This window comes from Haemorhous mexicanus, chromosome 4, assembly GCF_027477595.1.
Source record: "Haemorhous mexicanus isolate bHaeMex1 chromosome 4, bHaeMex1.pri, whole genome shotgun sequence".
Classification (NCBI taxonomy): Eukaryota; Metazoa; Chordata; class Aves; order Passeriformes; family Fringillidae; genus Haemorhous; species Haemorhous mexicanus.
Window position 1 is genome coordinate 19478757 of NC_082344.1, and position 19958 is coordinate 19498714.

Below are 19958 nucleotides of genomic sequence, written 5' to 3' on the forward strand. Positions count from 1 at the left end.
TCTTCACTAAGTCAAGGACAGAGTGGGCCAGAGGAAAATACAAGCCACTTTCCCTTCCCTCCTGCACAGAATCACAAATGTATTGAAGAAAATAAACTGTGAGATGATGTGTGTAAAAAACGTGCTGCTCCACCACTGTGGTGATGGTAGAGTTATGTTGTATATCTAGGCAAGCGTCCAGAAGAAGGTGACTGCCAGTTCATGGCCATGAATCACAAATCTCAAGAGCACACTGAGGCTACAGTGTGCTTCACAGAACAAACCAGCAGCAATTACTAAAGAGAGCACCAAATCACAGCTAACTTCCAAGGGGTCCATCAAAGACACCTTGTCCCACCCTAGAGTGGGACAAGGCAAAGGAAAAGCCAAGGAGATAGGCACACCAAGAAAGGTACATATCAATTTCAGACACTTCTATGCCAATTTGTTGTCTTCAGACAATGATTCTCACACCTGTATTGCTTAGAGGCTAAAAAAGCCACCTATAGTTGTCTTAGGACCATAAAGCACAATAGCTACAGTAGCAAGAACAGTGATTTAGCAGCAAATGGCTTTAACAAGGTAGCCAGCAATGCCAGGTTAGCAAGCATTAAAAGATCAGGCCCATGATTATGATACAGGATATGATAAAACATGAATTATTTTTTCCATACCTTCCTAAACACATACAGGTAAGCATGACTACCTCTCTTAGCCTTCAACAAATCTTTTAAGAGTTCACCAGATCCTCCTAAATGATTAAAAAGTCATCTCCACTCAGGGAGAATTATTTTATTTCCAGCACTCAAAAGCCAAAGCAGAGATTTCAAAACACATTCAGCTCCATGGAATTATTTGTGTCCACATAAACTTCTTTTCCTGAATACAGATATCCCTGTCTTTTCAGTTTCTCCTAACAGAGACTCATCTTGGCTTTTAAGTAGCATCTTCTGTGTTTAACTCTTGTTAGGAGGTTAGATAGAGGAAATGAGGAAATAAAAACAAATAAGCAACAGGAACTTACCTGGTTACAGAGCTGACACTGTAGGCTCTGTCCATGTTTTTAGTTCTCAACATTCTCTGTTTTGTGAGAGGTCAGCAAGAAACTCTTTTTCCTTTCATTCTCGTCATTTGCCTTTAAAAGCTTTCTGACTCCAACTGTCCAAAGCAGGGCAAATCAGAAGGAAGACTTCTTCAAAATACTCCAAAAATTTTCACAGCAGCCTGAAGCCAGCAGTTGCTTCTTCCCAGGTAAGTTCTGTCCTACCTCCTCTGTTTCTGGCTGATAGTCTCCTGTGGATTAGCCCCAGCTGGTAACTAATCACCACTCAGTGGCTGCTCCTTCACTCACCCCAGGTGGGATGGAGGAGAAAATGGAAAGTGTGAAAGTAAGAACACTTGTGGGTTGAGATAAAGACAATTTAATAAGCAAAGCAAAAGTTGCACACACAAGCAAAGCAAAACAAGGAATTCATTCACCACTTCCCATAAGCAGGCAGGTGTTCAGCCATCTCCAGGAAATCCGGGCACCGTCACACATAACTGTAACTTGGGAAGACAACTCCATCACTCCAAACACCCCTCCTTCCTTCCTTCTTCTCATTTCCCATGCTGAGCATGACTCCATAGTCACAGGGTGTATGTTGGGTCAGCTGGGGTTGGCTGTCCCAGCTGTGTCCCCTCCCAACCCCTTGTGCACCCCCAGTCTCTTCATGGGTGGGAGGCAGAAAAAGCCCAGGATCTGTGCAAGCCCTGCTCAGCAGCGAGGAAAACATCCCTGTGTTATCAACACTGTCTCCAGCACATATCCAAACCAGACCCATACCAATACTGTGGAAAAAAATGAACCCAGACTAAACCACCTGAGAATTGCAGGTACTACTGCAATCCACTCATCTTATTTAATGAAGTGCACCTGAGATACTCTGTGCCATCATATGAAGGTACACTTTTTCCTTGTACCTAATATCTCCACACCACAAGCAAAAAGCTGGATGACAGATAATGAAAGTATTATGTACCCAGCGCTTCAACAGTATTATAAAAAAATTGACAACAGAAGGAACTGAGAAAAACTGGGATCCTGCATGTCCCACTTAATTCAGATTACTGCTGAAAGTTTCTGAGGCACTGCAGAGCTACTGTTTTTTAATTTTAACCCCTATTTAGGAAAAACAGAGAGGCATTACAGCCCAAAACATAAAAGACAGCAACATTCAAAGCAGTCACAACATAAAACTGTCTTTTCTTACTCCAACGTTTTTTCAAAGTGTATCAAAACTTGCACAGGATCATCCAAATAGGAAAACATCCAAGTAGAAACACTCCTTAAGACTTGCATGATGGATGGTTACAGCACTAATTAAAAAAGAAGTCACTACCTCACAGCTGCATGCCATAAAAAGCAATGAAACTGTTGGGAACAGCTGGGAGTTTATGTAGCAGGGGCTGAAGATATCAAAAACAAAGACAGTGCCTGAGCAGCAAACAGCATTCTTCCACTTTTTGGTCATCTCTAGATTTTATTTAATTTTAAGACTTACATTTGTGCTATGATCCTTTCTTTATGAAAAAGATATGTCAAACTGAATCTGAAGAGAAACCAAAAAACCTATTATTGGAATGTAAAAGCAGCAGGTTCTTCTCAATAGGGAAATTGTAAATTATGGATTGTTTTTCCCCTGAGCAAGGAGAGAATTTTAAATTTTTTAATTTAAAAAAATGTATATACTGAGCCAAGCTGTGGAATGAACTTTAACAAAAACACCAAAAAAAGGGGGGAAAAAGAAGAGAGAAAGGTGGCATTGACTCATACTCCAAAAAGGGCTATCACTCAATTACTCATTACAGAGACAAACAGATTAATTCTGTATCTGGCTGAACACACAATGAGCTCTGCTGCTTAGCCTCCCCTTGCTCCTGAGTTTAGCAGGGCTACAAACCTGTACTAATCATTACATCTAAGCTCAGCACATCTTCATTTCTAGTTGTTCCTCCTCCAAGACCACACCTTTATCAGGTTTTTTAAGAGTCTGCTAAGAAGTGGACAAGACAAGGTTTTAATCAAATGTAAGCAGTAACAACAGGTTTTATTCAAAATTTCCAGTAAAGAGGACCCACTAGTTTTGGAATAAAAGTACTTGAAAGTACTACAGCTTACATGAATATAAAAGAGAAAAGAGAAGAAAATAAACCAAGCAAAAAAAATTAAAAATATATATCTTTTTTTTAAGTTTGAAATAGAGCCCCCAGAGGGATACTGAAGTCCTCCAGACAATTAACAGTTAATAGGTTTGGCAAAACAAGATTCTCTCACAAAATTAAAAGCCTACTTTAGTTACATAAACTGTATAAAACTGCTCAATAGTTAGAGAGCACTCTGTACAAATTTGTCTTGAAATACATAGAGCTACAGCCTTCAAACTGCAGTAATTAATAATTTTGTCCTCTTCATGGGTAAAAGAAGCTGCACAATTGCTTTGGGGGAAAAGGAAGAGGCAAAAATAGTCAGAACTAACAAGATGAAGCCACTATGAAAACAAAATACACAACAAAATTCAGACCTCAGTTTAAACTAACACGCTATGTTTACAATATATTCTACATTTCAGCTGTCATTTTCCCCTCCCACTCCCACCTCCCCCCATTCAAATATTCCTAATTCCTTTATGGTCTAAATCTAATTAATTTCTAAACTTTCAAATACACCATACATACATTTAGCAAAAGAACATACCTAACATTCTTACAGCAGTATGGTCAGGACACAATTTCAGAGATAGCACACAGTTACTGAGATTAAACCTTATGCTTTCTTTTACTTTTAAAGAGAACAGTGTAATGTTTCCAAGAAGTACTGAAGAGAAGCTGCAGAAAGCAGACTTGGCCAACATCCACTCTCAGCTCCAGGGGACGTGGGGGAAACCAGTGAGTGCTGAATGTAAGGAAGGAGAACCTTAAGAGTGACGGCTGCAGGAAAATCCTTCGGGAACTCTGTCCAGCACACTGAGTTTGGCTTTGGCTCTGTTGTCCCTCTTGTACTAAGCCCTGTAAATCAACTCCACAACAGTACATTACAATGTAAACTAAAATTCTTTATACCAACAGTATGTCAAAGGGGTTTATTTATCTTTGTTTTCTGAACCCAGCAGTTGGTCACAGAAGTCAAGTGTTTTCATGGCTCTTTTTCAGCTGTTGCCAGCTGAGGGGAGGGGGGGGGTGGGAAATAAAAACGTGTGTCTGACTCATACATCTTTCAAGTACATGCAAGGCTCAACTGTTTCCAAAATGCAGGAGCTTGGGACCTTTTAAGACACTGAAGAAATAGGATTATGAGGAGAGCCCATCTGAGTAAGTACTTTATCCAGCCACTGAAGGGGACCATGGAGATGTATCTCTATCCAGCATGGAGTGCTCGTTACATCCTGGCGATGATATTCAGCTCCCCAACCCTGGAAACAGAATCATAAGTGGGGAAAGAAAAAACAAATCACCTTATATTATAATACTAAATGTGTGAAAAGCATACTTCTTACCAAAATAGCTTTCAACAGTCATTATCAGCAGGGTGGCACAGCACCCATAGCACCCACCAACTATTATTACATTTCAACAAACAAATCAGAAGCTAAAAAAATCATAAATGTGGAAAAGTATCATTTCAGATCTCTTCAAATGGAAGTCTTTGAAGACAAAACCTGTAGCCGTGCAAAATTTCCCCATACATCACTGCCAGCTGCCTGAGGTCCCTATAAAGCCTCTGAAGAGGGGGATATTCAAATCTTCTCTGCCAAGACTGAAAATAGAACAAATTGGGTGGAAATGCTGCCAAGCAGATCAAAAACTTAAAAGATTAAGTGATAAGACTGATGTGGAAATGGAGGTGAGGCATCTGTCTAACAAGAACCAAAGTATCACTCTCAGGATGGGGATGATAAATGGAGCAGTAAGTCAGAAGCATTCCTCCTTGGAGAAAGAGGGCATGGTCATCCCCATCAGGCTGTTTCTCTACTTAAGACAGGTTTTGTTTCAGCTCATACCTAATTCTGTTACAGTAATTACCAAAGATATGAAGAGATATTTAAAAGCATTCAAAATTGTTTTTGTAAGCGAACCTTTTTTGCGGCAGGTCTGAAGAGCAGACTATGACATCTGCAGGTACAGTTTGCTCTGCTCTGTATTAATTTAATCCCTAATGAAGGGATTTCCCAGCTCCCAGCAGCTCTGAACACTGTGTAGTGCAGCTTCCAATACACAAGAGTTCCTGTTTGACTGCTTAGGCAATGGATGCAGAGCTGTAAACAGACTATTCCATTTTAGGAACCCCTGTCTTAACACATCTGAAAGTTCTCCTCCTCCCATCATGGAGAGGACGGCAGCATATCACCATCTTCATTTGATTACTTTCATTTAAGGACCAGACCTTTCATATCAGTACCTATGCTGACACACAACAGCTACATCACAAATCCTGACCTTGCATGCCTTCCTGGAATAGAAGGGTATGGCATATTATTCTAAATAATGACTGAAGCTCATAATTTGGGAGTTGCTGGTCAAGACATAGAGGACTTATGTGAAGAAACATCTTCTGTAAGTCACCTCAAGCTTTCTAAGTATGTGGGTCAGATGGTTTTTTGTCCACAAATACTTCATTTCACTAAGATCTGTCTTAGACTTAACGAGCAATTCCATACTTAAAATGGGCTGATGAAGGGACTTACTGGACCATTCAAAATCACTGCACTAAGAAAAAATAGTTTACTTTGCTTACAAAATAATCTCAAGCAAATTGCCCACATACCTTTACAAAACTCATCCGGAGAGTGCACATCTTAGTAAGCTCATACACTGTCTCAAAGCCATGGTTCACAGACTGAGCCAGGAGCTGAGCAAACTCTTGATTATTGAAAATCTTCAGACTGCAGCCACTGGGGATTTTGCAGACCGTGGTGGGATGGAACCCGTGGTGGTAGTTGCAGTTCCGACTTTGCACAAAGATGCTGCTGTCACTCAAACACTCAGCGTACACCTCCCCTCCAACATAGTAGAGATGGACACCTGCGAGGAGAAGGTGGCAAATTCACACTCTGTGTCTGTTTTCATGCTCTGTCTCCACAGAGATAGGCTTCTGTTCAAAGAGATAAACCTTAATTACATATCAGAGTATCATCTGTCTTCAATTCTACTTTTCTCTTTCATCAGCAGGCAATCTGAAAGAAGAGTATGCATGTATGCATGTATGGGGAATCAACATGTTGTATATTCAACAACACCAAACTAGCAAGCACAGTAGTTTTGATGCCTTCCATTGGACAACGTGACCACTTGAACTTTTTCTCATTATATTTAAGTGAAGCAGTAATTGGGAATGCAAGCAGAGAGCAGAAACCTGCTGCATCATTTGTAGATACTAAAGCAGCCCCAAATTCAATTCTTTGGAAAAGTCGTGAATGCTAATTTGGGTAGCCTGAGTTGGGTCAGCTAGCTTTAATTCCAGAAAGCTAAGTGGCAAAAAAAAAAGGCCTTTGAATTTCTCAGACCTATCTGCCAAAATGAGGCTACACACCAATTTTACAGTCCTCTCCCCACCTAGTGCCTGCTCCTTCACCTGTCATCCACAGCAGCAAAGCCCCAAAAAAGTAACAGACAGAGAACCTTTGTGTCAGTAGGAATCAATTCTAAACGTTTTGAGAAAGCAAGAAAATTTACCTTCTGTGTGTAAAAATGGTTTATTTGCTACTTAAACCTTTCACCTCCCCCAATGTCACAAATCACAGAGGTGAACACAGAGAATTAGAAAACTCGACTGCAGTCCAGTAAGAAAGCCTTGACTGTGCTCTGTCATGTAAGATTTTGCCACTGACTGTGTGGGTAGATACATACGCCCACCTGATCTGCAAAAACATTTATGGCTATGTCTTCAAGTTTGGGATTTACTTCTCCTTTCTCAAAGACTAACAGTTCCACATCACCATTACTTGTACACCTTTACTTATTGAACTGCATCCTTGTCTCTCCCACGCTCTGCTTTGGTACACACGCAGTTAAGTGCTTCAGCAGAACTCTGCCTGCAGCTGGGTTACTCCTAACAGGAAAAATGAATGAGGTGTTAAATAAATATCCTGATACTTGGGAAGATGGATGGGGAGGAAAAGAAGGAAGAAGTATTAACACTTGAGTGGCACAACACAAATGTGGTGCACTACTGAGAGCTGCACAAGTTCTCATTAAGAGAAAAGCTCTCCAGACTGGGGGCTCAGACTTGAGGATCTGACAGTTCTCTTCAGCTTCAGTTTTTTTCTCCTCTTCATGAACTGGCACATCTACCCCACTGCGTGGGCATGCTGAACTGTCTCAAAAAATTTACAGTTTACTAAAAATGTAAATAGCTAAAATATGTGCCTAGCAGGAATGGCCCACTGCAGGGGGCAATGTCAGCTTTGCCTGCCATTTGCATTACAGGTGAGCTCTCAGAAAAGAGGACTGTATTAAATAGTCAGGTATAAAGGTGAAGATTTTCTCTTTTGCAAGACTGTCACAGACACAGAAGAGAAGCACAAAATTTCCACTGAAAGAGTCACCAGCCTGTGAAAAATGCATTTGGAATAAACTGTTTTAGCACGTTATCTCCCAAAATACATGTTAGGATAGCTAATTTGTTAAAACTAAGGCTAGCTAGAACATTTGGTGCCAAGAACCACAATTTGGATTTCCATATACAGCAATAATCAAGATAAATCAAGACATTTCATTAGACAAACTGCCTTAACCTCTAATTTAGATTTCGATAGCCTTCAGGCAAATAAAAATTGATTAAGGGTAAAAGCTTCCTGTAATTACAAACCAGGTAGGAACAATACTTTGTTTAAAAGACTAGGCCAGAAAATTATATGTTTACCAACACAAGCACCTCTCCCACATGCTAGGGAAGAGCAGTTTATTCTTGAGGGCAGTGGCCCAGGTTGTCACGTCTCAGGAACCACCACCCCCACCCAGAATGGATGGCCAGATCCCAAACTCACCTTTGCCAATGTGCCGCCTCGTGTTCTCAATGGTGGAGTTGCGGTTGACGTTGGAGAGCAGCCCCAGGCAGAACCTGTTCTTGTTGTTGGAGGGGTCAGTGAAGCCATCCACCAGGATGCTGGTGGAGGACGCGTGGAACGCCTCCCCGACGCGGTTGTTCAGCTCGTAGTAGACGATGGAGCACCAGTGCTTCGGCTCTTCGTAAGCAACGGCCTGGACATCTGCAAAGCCACAATGGAAACCTTACAGCCTAACAGTGCTGGAACACAGGCTTGAGGAGAAAAGAGTCCTAACCGGCAGATTTGGGCTGCATAGGGTGAAATAATTTCAACTCAAGACTCAAAAGAGACAAAGGCTGGTACAAGGTATGAACAGAAAAGTATAGAAAGCTCCTGGGCACACCCCAAGCAGTGCCCCAGTATCCTTGCCCCATTTTCTTACATGATACAGTGCAGGCCAAGACAGCAGAGAAATGCTGTAACTCTACAATTCAGCTTTCTTTCCTACTCAGTAGACGGATTTCTACTTCAGTTCATTTTACTAACTAACTTCAAGTCACCTGTTTGCTTACTGCAAAGTTGTACTGCAACAGGAAGAAACAGCATCACACGACTGCATCAAAGACCATTTCTGACTTTACAAAGAAGTACAGCAAGGCAGCTTAAATATACAATCAGCAGATCAATCTTTCAGCATTCAGAGCATGACCAAATCTTTCTCCTGGAATTTTGGGAGAACGGTAGAAGACTTCAAAGAACCCAAGAAAGATTGACGTTTGCCTGCAGAACATGCATGAAGCACAGCCCCAAATAAAAGGAGGCTGCTGAGGGGTTGTGGTTGCTTTATGTGTGCCTTCTTTTAAATGAAGGACACTATTTCACTACTAAGACTAGAAAAGTTGGACTTGCTGCTGAAACACCAATTTTGCAGATCCCACTACAGGGCAAAGTGCTAAAATGAAAATCAGACTGGTCATATGGGAAAACTTGTTTTTTCTGGCCAGAGGTTTCCTTCTCCCAGCTCCAAGATTTTACTGATATGAATCAACTAAGATTAGTGTTCACATTTTCCTCTGTTCACAGATCACACCACTATGAGTTTCTGTTACAAAAACAAAAAACCAAAGTCCCCCACAAACCAGCAGTACACAGTAGATACAAAAGGTGGCAAATAATCACGAGCAGGATAACACATCCTACATCACTGTGGCAAAACTACTGAGAATAGCGTTTATTGCTAATAACTTGCTTAAAAACACTGGTAAAAAGCTGATCTTTCCTGATAATCTGGCACTTTCTATCCCTTCACATCTATCCCTTTCACTGTTGAAAGGAAAAAAAAAAAGAAGAAAAAACAGTCTTTAATTATTAGTAAGAGGTTGCTACATTTTTAATTCCCATAAAGATGCCAGCAATTATCAAAGCTGCAGCTTTGCCCCAGTTCTCAAAGTCAGGAAGAAATCTTGCCAGCTGGCCATTCTTACAGAATTAATCATATCTCTCTCACACAGATTTCATACTGACTTCCTCACATTTGCTTTAAGTCATGCAGAGCAGGTGCGTTTAGTGTCTCTATTCCCAGCATGGGCCAACAATGCAAATTACCCAACTTCATTGACAGGATGCAGCTTGTTCAATCAAATCTCTTAAGACTAACAAATCACCATGAAGAACACGCTTCTACAAAGTTTGCAACAAAAAATGATGCAGTAAGTTCACCGTAAAAACTTTTCTTCAACCTGCAGCAGATTTTTTAAAAGTAGTGCTATCACAGCATACATATGTGATTAATAAACATGTGAAGGTATCTAAAAGTCTTTCTTTTTAATGAAGGGACAGAGAGGAAAATCCATTGTACTAAACTACTAGAAGAGAAAAATATCAATAGACAATTTCTATTTTGAAATGGCTGAATTATAAAGAGCAAGAAGAACAATACAAACCCGCTTTTCTTTGTCATCTCTCATGTGTTAGAGGAATTCTATGATATGCATTTTGGGAGAGACACACACATGCACAGCTCTGCAGTTAGGAATAAAGTTTGAGAAATGTATTTTGGGACAGTAAATTTCTGGCCCAAAATTCCTGCAAACTACTTATACCCTCAAAGTATAGTCTGTGTGATCAGCAAAAAATGGAAGTGCTACAGACTGAGTTTATCACACGCAAAACTCATTCCAAGCAGAGTGTAAATAGACTAACACAAAAGTCATCCAAATTGTGCTAAGAGAGCAGATATACTTCCTGAAACAAGACATTGAGCTTAGCAGCAAAACAAGTACCAAAAAAAAAAAAAAAAAAAACAACCCCAGAACCCAAAAAACCCCACCAACACCAAAAAATCCAAAACACAACAGTTCAATTGTTCATATGCTTGTGATCTTGATAATCGTTCTGGCACAGCATCCAGCTTGCTGCTCTTTCTTGGCATGGGCCACAAGTGTGCAAGCTGAAATGTTCTCTGAAGGGGTCATTTCTCACAAGGTGATGATGAATGCACCGAACCCTTTGCTCAGCAGCCACAGCCGCTGCTGCAGCTTTAACAAGCAATGTGTAAAAAGACGTCTGGGTCACAGTACAGAAAGCAATAGGCCTTTATTTCATACAGAATTTTAAAATCTGTAGCAATGCCACACCTCAGGCACATTACTCTGTATTCTGCAGCCTCAGAGGAGCTCTTTCCATTCAGAGATTAGTGGAAGTTCCCAAAAGAAAACATAAAATTGCTTTGGTCTTTGAGTTGGCTGGGAGAAAGAAAGTAATAAACTCCATATATTCTACATTTTTAAAGAGTCATGGGATGAATTCCTCTCTTAAATAAATATTTACATTTATAAATAATCTCCAGCTTTACTATTTCATCCCTTACAACAACAGAAGAAAAATTACATGTCCCTTTTTTTTTCTTTTCCGCAGAGAAAAATTTTCATGAACAACATTGATCCAAAATTAAAACTCAGTTATTACTTCTAAGTTCTGGAGGTTCTTTACTCTTAAGAAGCAAAGCAGAAAACATGAAGGAGGCGTTCTTACCTCCTCTGTGCACGTCAGGGGGAATTGCAGGTGCCATCATGTTGGTATCCATGGGCTGCGAGGTATCGTGTGTCATCGGATCTTCCGGAGGCAGGTAAGTGGGCGGGGGAGTATCAGCTAAATATAGAAAAGGCAGATACATGAGTCCTTTCCTCTCTTTAAAGCACATCAACATATCCACATAAACAGTTTGAGCCTGGAAATGCTTCCAGCCTAACTCAGCTATAAACTTCCACCCACCAGAAATCTGAAAAAGCAATCATGGACCTCGAATAAGGAAAGCAAAGAATCACTGTGTATATTAAGCACAACTGCAATAAAAACAAGTCACTTCACCCCCACATAAGGCCACAAAAGAAAGCTCAGCTGTGTTTCCAACCCACAGTTCTGCAGGCTGAAAGTGCCATACAAACATCAGGGCACAAAGAGGTCTCAGGGCACAGCCAGCAGTAGATACTGAATATGTTAAAAGTGAACAGAAGCTTTTCTGTTTCCAACACAATTATATCAGCAAATTATTTAAACATCCCAGCTATATCCAGGGCCTTATCATTGTCAGTGCAAAGTATTAGCTCTGTTTCCCTAGACTGGGAATAGCAGAAAGTGTTCAGGAGCCCAAATCCTACAAAAGTGGCCTTGTGGGTCTGGAATTTCTGTCAGTGTTTCTATCCTGTCCCACTCAGGGCTGCATCACCAGCACAGGAGCCCATGCACATGCCCACACTCATTAACATACAGCTGTCAGCTCTGTTTGAAGTGTCCCAGACAGCATTGCCCTTCAGCTGCCTATTCCACACCTGGGAAAGCTTCCCAAAAGATTTCCTACAAGCTGCAGTAAGTTGCCAGTGTCACCATTCCCCAATACACCAGAGGACACTCTCCTCCAGATCAATTGCACAGAGGTACATCCAAGAGCTAGAAACCCTTGCCTGATTGCTGCAAGCTTTTGCTGCAAAAGCTGGGATTAGATTACCACTGTGATGTCTCTGCTGCTGCTCATCCCACATTTATTTCCATTACTGAGAGTATGGATTGCAAACTACCACAGCAAATAATCACAGGGGATTCCAAAACTCTGAAAACCAAATTAGCATCAACAAAAGGCAGGAGAATGCTCTGTAAGTTTGGGGGGATTTTTTGTGGAGTGGCAGTTTTGTTTGGATTTTTTTTAATGTATTTTTTAAGAAAACATATGTTCATGAAATTTATTAACTAACTTATTGTTTAGCAGGTATTTTGTATTTTACATCTAATGCTGGCAGGTGCCTGGCTAATTCTGTAACCTGAACACATTCAGGATGAGAAAGCAGCAGAGAAAGGCAGAGATGGCAACAGGGTTGCATTAAAAGCTTAACAAACTGCACTGGATTTTGAGTCCCATGTTTTACTAAGCCTTAAATGCTCATGTGTGTGCAAACATGATGTTGGTCATGCACAAGATTCCAAGGCCAGGGGCAACAAATTAAGCAGTATCTAGAAAGCTTTCAAGGGTAACTGCTTTACTCCTTTGTTTTTGTATTTTCCAGATGTCAGCCTCTTTCCCCATTAGTGCAAGATGGACAACTGTCCAGGGCTAAGCATCAAGGACATCAGTATCCTGACCTCCCCTCTAACTCAATTTCTTCACTGCAGCTGCAGACATTAAGGGCATGTGGACAGAACAGACCTTCAAAGATCAAGTGAACTTCCACAAGCCAGCATTCAGGAAGACCTTGTTAGGTCTTTATCTCTGCTGGAAGAGCCCCAGCCACAGCAATCATGAAAAAAAAAAAAAAAAAAAAAAAAGACAGCTGGTTTCACAGCAAATTCTCACATTTTTTAGAAAAGCCAATACAAACTCTTTCCTTCCTTCCAGCAAATTCAGTAGTTTTCACTCACCAGAGAAAAATTTGTAACAATTAGCAAGAGAAGAAATCTATGGATATTAATTTCATGTCATAGGAAACAGATTTTCACAAATCTGCTGCTTTGTTTACACATACCCTCCCCTCAGCCCCTGAAGGAAACAGGCAAACAACATCAGTAAGCATTTGTACTGCATCCTTCTCCCAGCATTTAGATCAAGAAATGCACCACAGATTGCTTCTGCAGTATTTTTATCCAGCTGCATGTAAAGAGCAAAAAACAGCAGCTGCACGGAATTTCCTACAGACACCAGTCAACAAAAGAAGGCTATTCTCTGACTGTAGGTAGTAAAACAGCCTGAAGAGTTATTTTAAGAGCCTGATTTTCAGTTGAAGCTCCTTGGAATTACACCACTACGAGAAGAAATTGTTTATCAAGTTTAGCAATAACGTGATTACCTTGAGAAATATCCCTTTTCTGAGGAAATAAAGCCTTGTGCTGAACTTATCATCATAAGCAAGGATTGTCTCTAGCACCACACTTCTGGTGCATTGAACAATACACTTTGTGGGCTAAACAGCTGAACTGGTCCCCAAAACATTTTGGATCCCTCCCCACACCTCACAAGAGTTCTACTGTAATGTTTGAAGCGTGTTTGAAAGAGGCACAATTCTAAAGCCTTCAATATTACCAGATAAAGAGATTCTGTACTCTTTATTACCTTACAAGTGTTAGCTTTCTATTAAACACAAGTGTTGGCTGATCATTTGGTGTTATTGAGCAAAAAAGTCCATGACAGCAGTGATACTCAACCACCTTCTCCCTTCTCAAGGGAAGCTGACCCTACCTGGCATCTGGAAAGGACTTCCCGGGTCTGAGCTGGCTGGAGAATGTGGGTAGGTGCTGCTGCTGCTCCCAGGCGAGTTAGGGTAGCTGCTGCTGGGCGAGTGGGGGAAGGGGTGACTGCTGGGCTGCTGGAAGGAGTCCGGGAAGGTGGCGTTGTGCGGCATGTGGGGCTCGTTCTGTCCCAGGTTGCGGAACTGCGCCAGGAGGCTGTGCTGGGGGTTGTACTCGCTGTGCCTCGGCACCAGCACCGGAGGAAGAACTGCAAAGGGACAAAGAGAGAAAAGCCACAGCGTTAGAGACTCGGCCCTGAAGGTGTACAGGGGAAAAAAGCCCAGGTTCTTCCCCCGCCCCGGCATATCCGCACATGCCTCAGAAACAAGGTAGTCAAAGCTGGGAGCACATGTCCAAGCAAGAACTCCTTCCTTCCTTCCCTCACATCCGGATACTGCACAGCTCGAACCCGCAGCTCCCTGGATTGCCAGATGGGAGCCTGTTTTCACACAGGGCCAGCGAAGAGGAGCCAAGAACAAACCACAGTTCTGTGTTTCGGTCTCACTCGCACGAAGAGGTGCTGGGAAGAGCCTGACAATGCTGACATGCAGATCCTCCTGCTGCACTTGTCATCTGACTAATCACCTAATGGCCTGTAACCCAAACCCTTGCTAATAAGAACACCTTTTTTTTTTTTTTTCTGAAGACAATACTAATAAGCCTTGAACTCAGTCTGGTCCCAACAGCTGTAATTTTATTTTTAACCTAGACTATGTTCTTACAAGTTTCTATTAAAACAGTTATTAACTCTTCAAGTCAGTTTACAAACTGTGCAATTTAAACAAAATTATGTAGTTCAAAAAAACCAACTGAGCAGCAATTGTGCTGCAACTATGTGCCACTATGGGATCAGAGAAACATCAGAAACTACGAGTCTCACCACACTTCTGAAGCCTTCTCAGCTGTGAAACAAAGGTCTCTTTCAAACTGGGAATATGAACATGATACCAGATACACTAAGATAAAAGAATCAATTCTTTTTCCAGTCCCTCAGCTTCTATCTTTGAATGCCTCACAGCAAAGTCCAAGCTAACCGAAGGATTAAAAGCTCTTCTTTCCACAGAAATGTTTGGGTGATGGATAGGAGAGGAGAGACAAGGTCAGGGAGAGGGAGGTCCATGCACAATGTAATGGAAGAGAAATAAAAAAATCAAGTCCTCTTCACGTCTTCCCCCTTCGGAACCGCTGTTTCCCAACTCCATGTCTGAGCAGGACTGGAAGAAACCCCCCCCAGATAGTCTGCCTTCAAGAGAGGGTGCCAAAAACCCAACAAAACCCACAAAAAACAAGCCAAGGCTACCACCCCCTCTCCTTGAGACTCCTGCTCTGGCCTCAACGCCTGGGCACACAGAAGAGGAACAGGAGCATGTGTGGTCAACAAGCCTACACAGACATAGCTATCATTCAGATTAAGAAAGGTGTTTTGGAGACAGCTGCTTTATTAAAAGCCTGAATTACAAACTAATTGCCAAAAAAAAAACCAAAAAACCAAACAACATTTTCTTCACATGACAAACAGGTTCTTCCAGGACACTGGGGCATCTCTCCCAGCATTTTGCTATTACAGAAACAGTGCTCAGGTATTTACTTTAGTGTCCCGGAGTCCAAGAGTACCAGCATAATCACTCGACACATAGACCAGGTCTGAGGTCTAGGTTCACACTTAAAAGGGATATAAATGAATGTCAAAAAACCCCCTCACTCTCACTAAAAACATACTGTCTATTCCTAAAGTCACAGATTAACTAGAAAGAAAAGAAGTAGGTTTCCCTTACTCAGATTTTTTTTTTTTTTTTTGCATATGCCTAAGAGAGTAATTAAGCTCCAGTTTTTTCCTGCTAGTGGCATTAATGCAGGAGCAGTCTGATCCCAGAAAGTTTCATTGAACATACACTGAAAAAACCCCAAACCCTCACTACTGAAATTTAGGCTGCCCAAGCAGAAGCAGGTTTTAAGCATTTAATCTGATCTCTCGATTTCTTAGAGAAACTTTGCTGAGATTCCAAGAGATCTCAAATATTTGAGGCAGATGTCACCCTTAAGTAGATTTGTTTAGATGTCAAAAAACCCAACTCCACTTTACAAGGCATAGACAAAGTTCCTAATTATGGTGTTTTCTGAAACAAAACACATCTATTTATCATTCTGTGGAAGTTCTCAATTGCAAAACACCCCAGGAGAAGCTGTATCTCCCCCAGCTGTGCAGACTGTTTCTTGCTCCAACACAACCATTCTGACATGCCACTGGAAAAGGCTGTCATAAAAAAAGTTACTCAGCATTCAGGTGGACATCACAAATCCCTCATCCTCAACATGTCAGTGCCAAGCTCTCTGGATATTAGGGTTTCTCAGAATTAAGCTTGTTCTGTTAAATCAAGCAGTCCTTTTGCAGCTAGGTCAAGTACTATTTAATTGTCATAGTCAACATTTGCTGGGATATTAAATTACCAGTGAAAAAATTAACAATGAGATCATGTGTTAAAATGTATTTTCCCTTTCCTGTCTTTATGATTCTTCCTTTCTTTTCTAAGCATTAAAAACACAGCTTTCCTATCTCTTCCTTTCCTGTGGATGAAGGTCAAACCATTAACTTTTATGGAGTTAATTTGTGCAGAAAGTACATCACCTACCTTTCCCATCCCCTACCTCACATTAAACAATGACACACATGACATCAGAGGAAGCCAAATGATTTACAGCATTTTAAAATAGCAGGAGAACAGGATATTTTCTGTATGTTTTCTGTAATTAAATTAATGCAGTGCCAGATTTTCCCAAGGTATATATACATGTTTTCTCCTGTTGGGCAGAACCACTGGCAAAATTTAGAAGGACTTGAGATAAAAACAAGTCTCCTTTTCCCAGGTGACCTTCATGCAAACCCATGCTTTTTGTCCAACTCCGCCAACCTGAAGTGAATAAATGCCAACTTCTTCAAACTGCACATGGAAAAGGGGGAAAAAGAATACAACTGGTATTGATACAACACAAATAGTCTCAAAAATATCACTGCAGAATTTATATTAAGTGCTGCCCCTAATTCACATCCTCCCTGCATACACAAAACCTTCAATGAGGAATAAAAGCCCTGAAAGGCCGCATCAGGTAGGACAGAGCCTGCAGTGCCATAATTAGTCCAGCTCCAAGTCACTCACTGCCAGAACTTGATCTCTCTGCAGCTCCCAGTTTTTTGCAGGGAAGCTGCTCCCAGTGGAGCCACAGAGGAGTTAATTTGAGTGCTGCTCACTCAGGAGTAAAGACATGAGCAGGGACTGGGCCCTTTGGAGCATGGAAGGCTGCCAGGAGTTCAAACCATAAAGGGGGACACACACCCTTCTTGCTCCCCTCGCCCCTGCGTAAGGCGCTGAGCTTCTGGTCAGGTTGCAGACCTCAGCCACATGGAATAACAAATTACTGAGGCTCAGTGCAGCAGGGGAGGAGGCTGATCTCTGCTGCAGCTGCCAGCTCCAGGAAGAGGTATAATTGAAGGGGAGAGAGCATGAGAGAGTTATTCGGTGCTAAGCCAGCACACCTGTTGCTATGAAATAATGAAGCAGTGCACATCTTTGCCGCGCAGATCTCCGCAGGATGTGGCTCTGACCATTTGCAAACACAATTCCTCCCTTCCTCTTCAGCGGAAGGGAACACTGATACAATAAAAAATTAATTTTCTTTCTTTTTTTAAAATGTAACATCAGTATCATCAGCATATATTTAAAGGAAACAAAATATTGAATACACTGTTGTCTTAAAAAGCTGCTGCAACAGATTTGCCAACTCAAGCTCATTAAAGTTAATGGAGTAGAACCACAAATCATCTGACAGCTTGATTTCTGTAATTCTTCAAGCACCAGATTAAAAGGTTTCATGTGCTATATTGTAGCTAAATTTTGCTCCCAAGTTTTTCTATCGATGTGGACCTGCAGTTGAGAGTTAATACAGGACTACTACCAGTAAGGTTACTAGTAAGGAAGAGGGGGAATAACCCCCAGGAAGCAGGCTGGGTGTGTTTGTGGAACTGTAGCTGAGATCCCGTGCCTGTCAAGCCAGCCTGGCAATTGGGGAGCTTGTTTTTACCATGCAAATAAGACCAAATATGCCTGTACCAAACAAGAGGAGCTATATTAAAGAAATTAGAGCTACAGGGCAATTTAACCCACAGGGCTATTTCATCTAGGAGCCAAGAATGCCAAAAATAAAGAAGATAGACCAAAGGCAACCTGGCTGTTCAGATAAATGTTCTGACTAACCACACCAAGGAAGAAATGCTTTTATGAAAATGTAATAGTGGCCTTTGAAGAAACTAACTGATCTCTACTCTTTTTATCTCCAGTATGTCACCCTGTTCTTCTTCAGAAAACTAACAGCTGTGCTATCCTAAAGATCTTCTTACTCTTCTTTTTTGTTCTATTTTCACATTCCAGAGATAATGATTTTAGCAAACACAGAAAGTATCCAATTTATGAACATAACTTCTTTTTTTTAAGTTTCTCTATGAAAAACCTCAAACTAATCCAATCCAAAGGACCTGCTGTACTTTCAAAGAGGCATATTTTCTATCCAGATGGGTTTTGATTACTTTACACAAGGCCCAGATGACAGCTAGTTTCCCTCAAGGGCTCATTTTTTCCACACCCTTTGCATGTTATGTGAAAATTTGGGTAGGTATCTCTCTTTCCACGTATGGAAATTGAAAGACCATGTAAGGAAATACAAGGGGCCACATATAAGAAAACAGACTTTAATTCACTTTCCTTGCCAAAGCAGATTCTACTTCTTTTGTAAAAAAAAAAATTTATAAAATAAATGAAAAAAGAAAAATATAAGCAATTGGTGCTGGACTTAAAAACCTCGACTTGGTTGACATATGTTCTGTAAAAGGGTTTGCACCACAACAGGGCCCTCAGTACTAATGAAGACCTGACAACACTATCATTAGACAGAGTGCTTTAATTTCCAAGCATTACATAGCTGCATTTTCATCTGAATTTATGCAAAGCCACGTATGTTTTGCCAGAAATACAGAACTGCAGGTTGGGAAGAAGGAAAATCCTAAAACAAAAGTTCATGCTGTCTGGAAATAAGAAAATCCTGCAAAGACTAAATTTTAACAAAAAGAAAGATATAGGAGAAGGGAAAAAAAACAAACCCAAAAGCAACAAAAGACAGCAGCATTGTTAAACTAATAAATTTGAACCCTCCAGAAGACTCCCAGCTTCATTTCCTGCCTTTGAGGTCACAGCAGCTGAAGCTGGCTGTGGCATCCTGATGAGCACTCCAGTCCCACGGTGGGAGGTGGGAATGGAGCAGGTACCAACACATGCTCAGCTGGACGTGCTGCTCTCTGCAGCACCAGGGGGCCACTGAAGCATTCTGACTGCCAGGCCTTGCCAAGATCTTGCTTGTAAACAGTAAAACACTGGGTGGAGAGAAAACCTAATGACATGAAAAGTTTTCTCGTGTTGCCTGAGTTATTCTTGGTTAAAAACATACAATTAATAAGCACTGTGTCAAAAGCCATCTCTGAGGATCGAACTACTTAAAGCTCGTCCAATAACCCTTGGCTGTGGTATCACAGCTTTGCTTTGCTGGTTTCTCAAAAGGAGAAATTCCAGTCTTTGAGACTTTCACTCCAAACCTCTGTTCTAGTAATTATAGGTCTTCAGTAATCTGTTTTGGGTGACAAAAAGACAGACTTTCTACTCCAGGAGAAAGCTGACAGCTGTCTTGTTTTCCCAACCCTTAATTTTATTTTGCAGTTTTGGGAGACCCCAAAGCTTGATTTGGCATTTTGTGCAGTTACAAATGAAGACTGTGTGTCTTGTTAAAAAAAAAAAAAAAAAAAAAGGCAAAACAGTTGTTACTTTACTGACTTTGCTTTTACATCAGACATCTGGTCCAAATGCAGTTGACAAGTAATATTAGGACATTTCCTGCATTACAATATTCAGCTAACATTAGATTTTATTTGCGGATGCTCTGATAAGCTGACATTCTGATTAAACTGACATTTGCCAAGGTCAATTTCAGAATTTAGTACTAATTGTATGCACATTAGTGAGGCAGTCCTTGTAAGCAGATTTGGTGGAGGAGCAGTCAAAGTGATAGCGTGTATTAACTCAGACATTTACACAGACCAGAGTTCAAATTACCTGTACCAAAGCCACAGTCACCATCCTA

The 19958-nt window shown here is 41.1% G+C and overlaps 1 protein-coding gene across 7 annotated transcripts in view; it reads right to left on the reverse strand.

Annotated features, from left to right (window-relative positions):
- Positions 1-3036: 3036 nt before the first annotated feature.
- The window catches only part of SMAD1 (SMAD family member 1), a 43399-nt gene continuing 26477 nt past the window's right edge, over positions 3037-19958 (reverse strand). For all 7 annotated transcript variants that reach the window (XM_059843974.1, XM_059843981.1, XM_059843977.1 and 4 more), the window contains 5 exons: positions 13729-13986; positions 11037-11153; positions 8004-8225; positions 5783-6039; positions 3037-4430 (listed from right to left, as the gene is read on the reverse strand). In XM_059843974.1, coding sequence (XP_059699957.1) covers positions 4287-4430; positions 5783-6039; positions 8004-8225; positions 11037-11153; positions 13729-13986 — 998 coding nt within the window. In that variant the 3' untranslated portion in view covers positions 3037-4286. The remainder of the gene's footprint in view (positions 4431-5782; positions 6040-8003; positions 8226-11036; positions 11154-13728; positions 13987-19958) is intronic.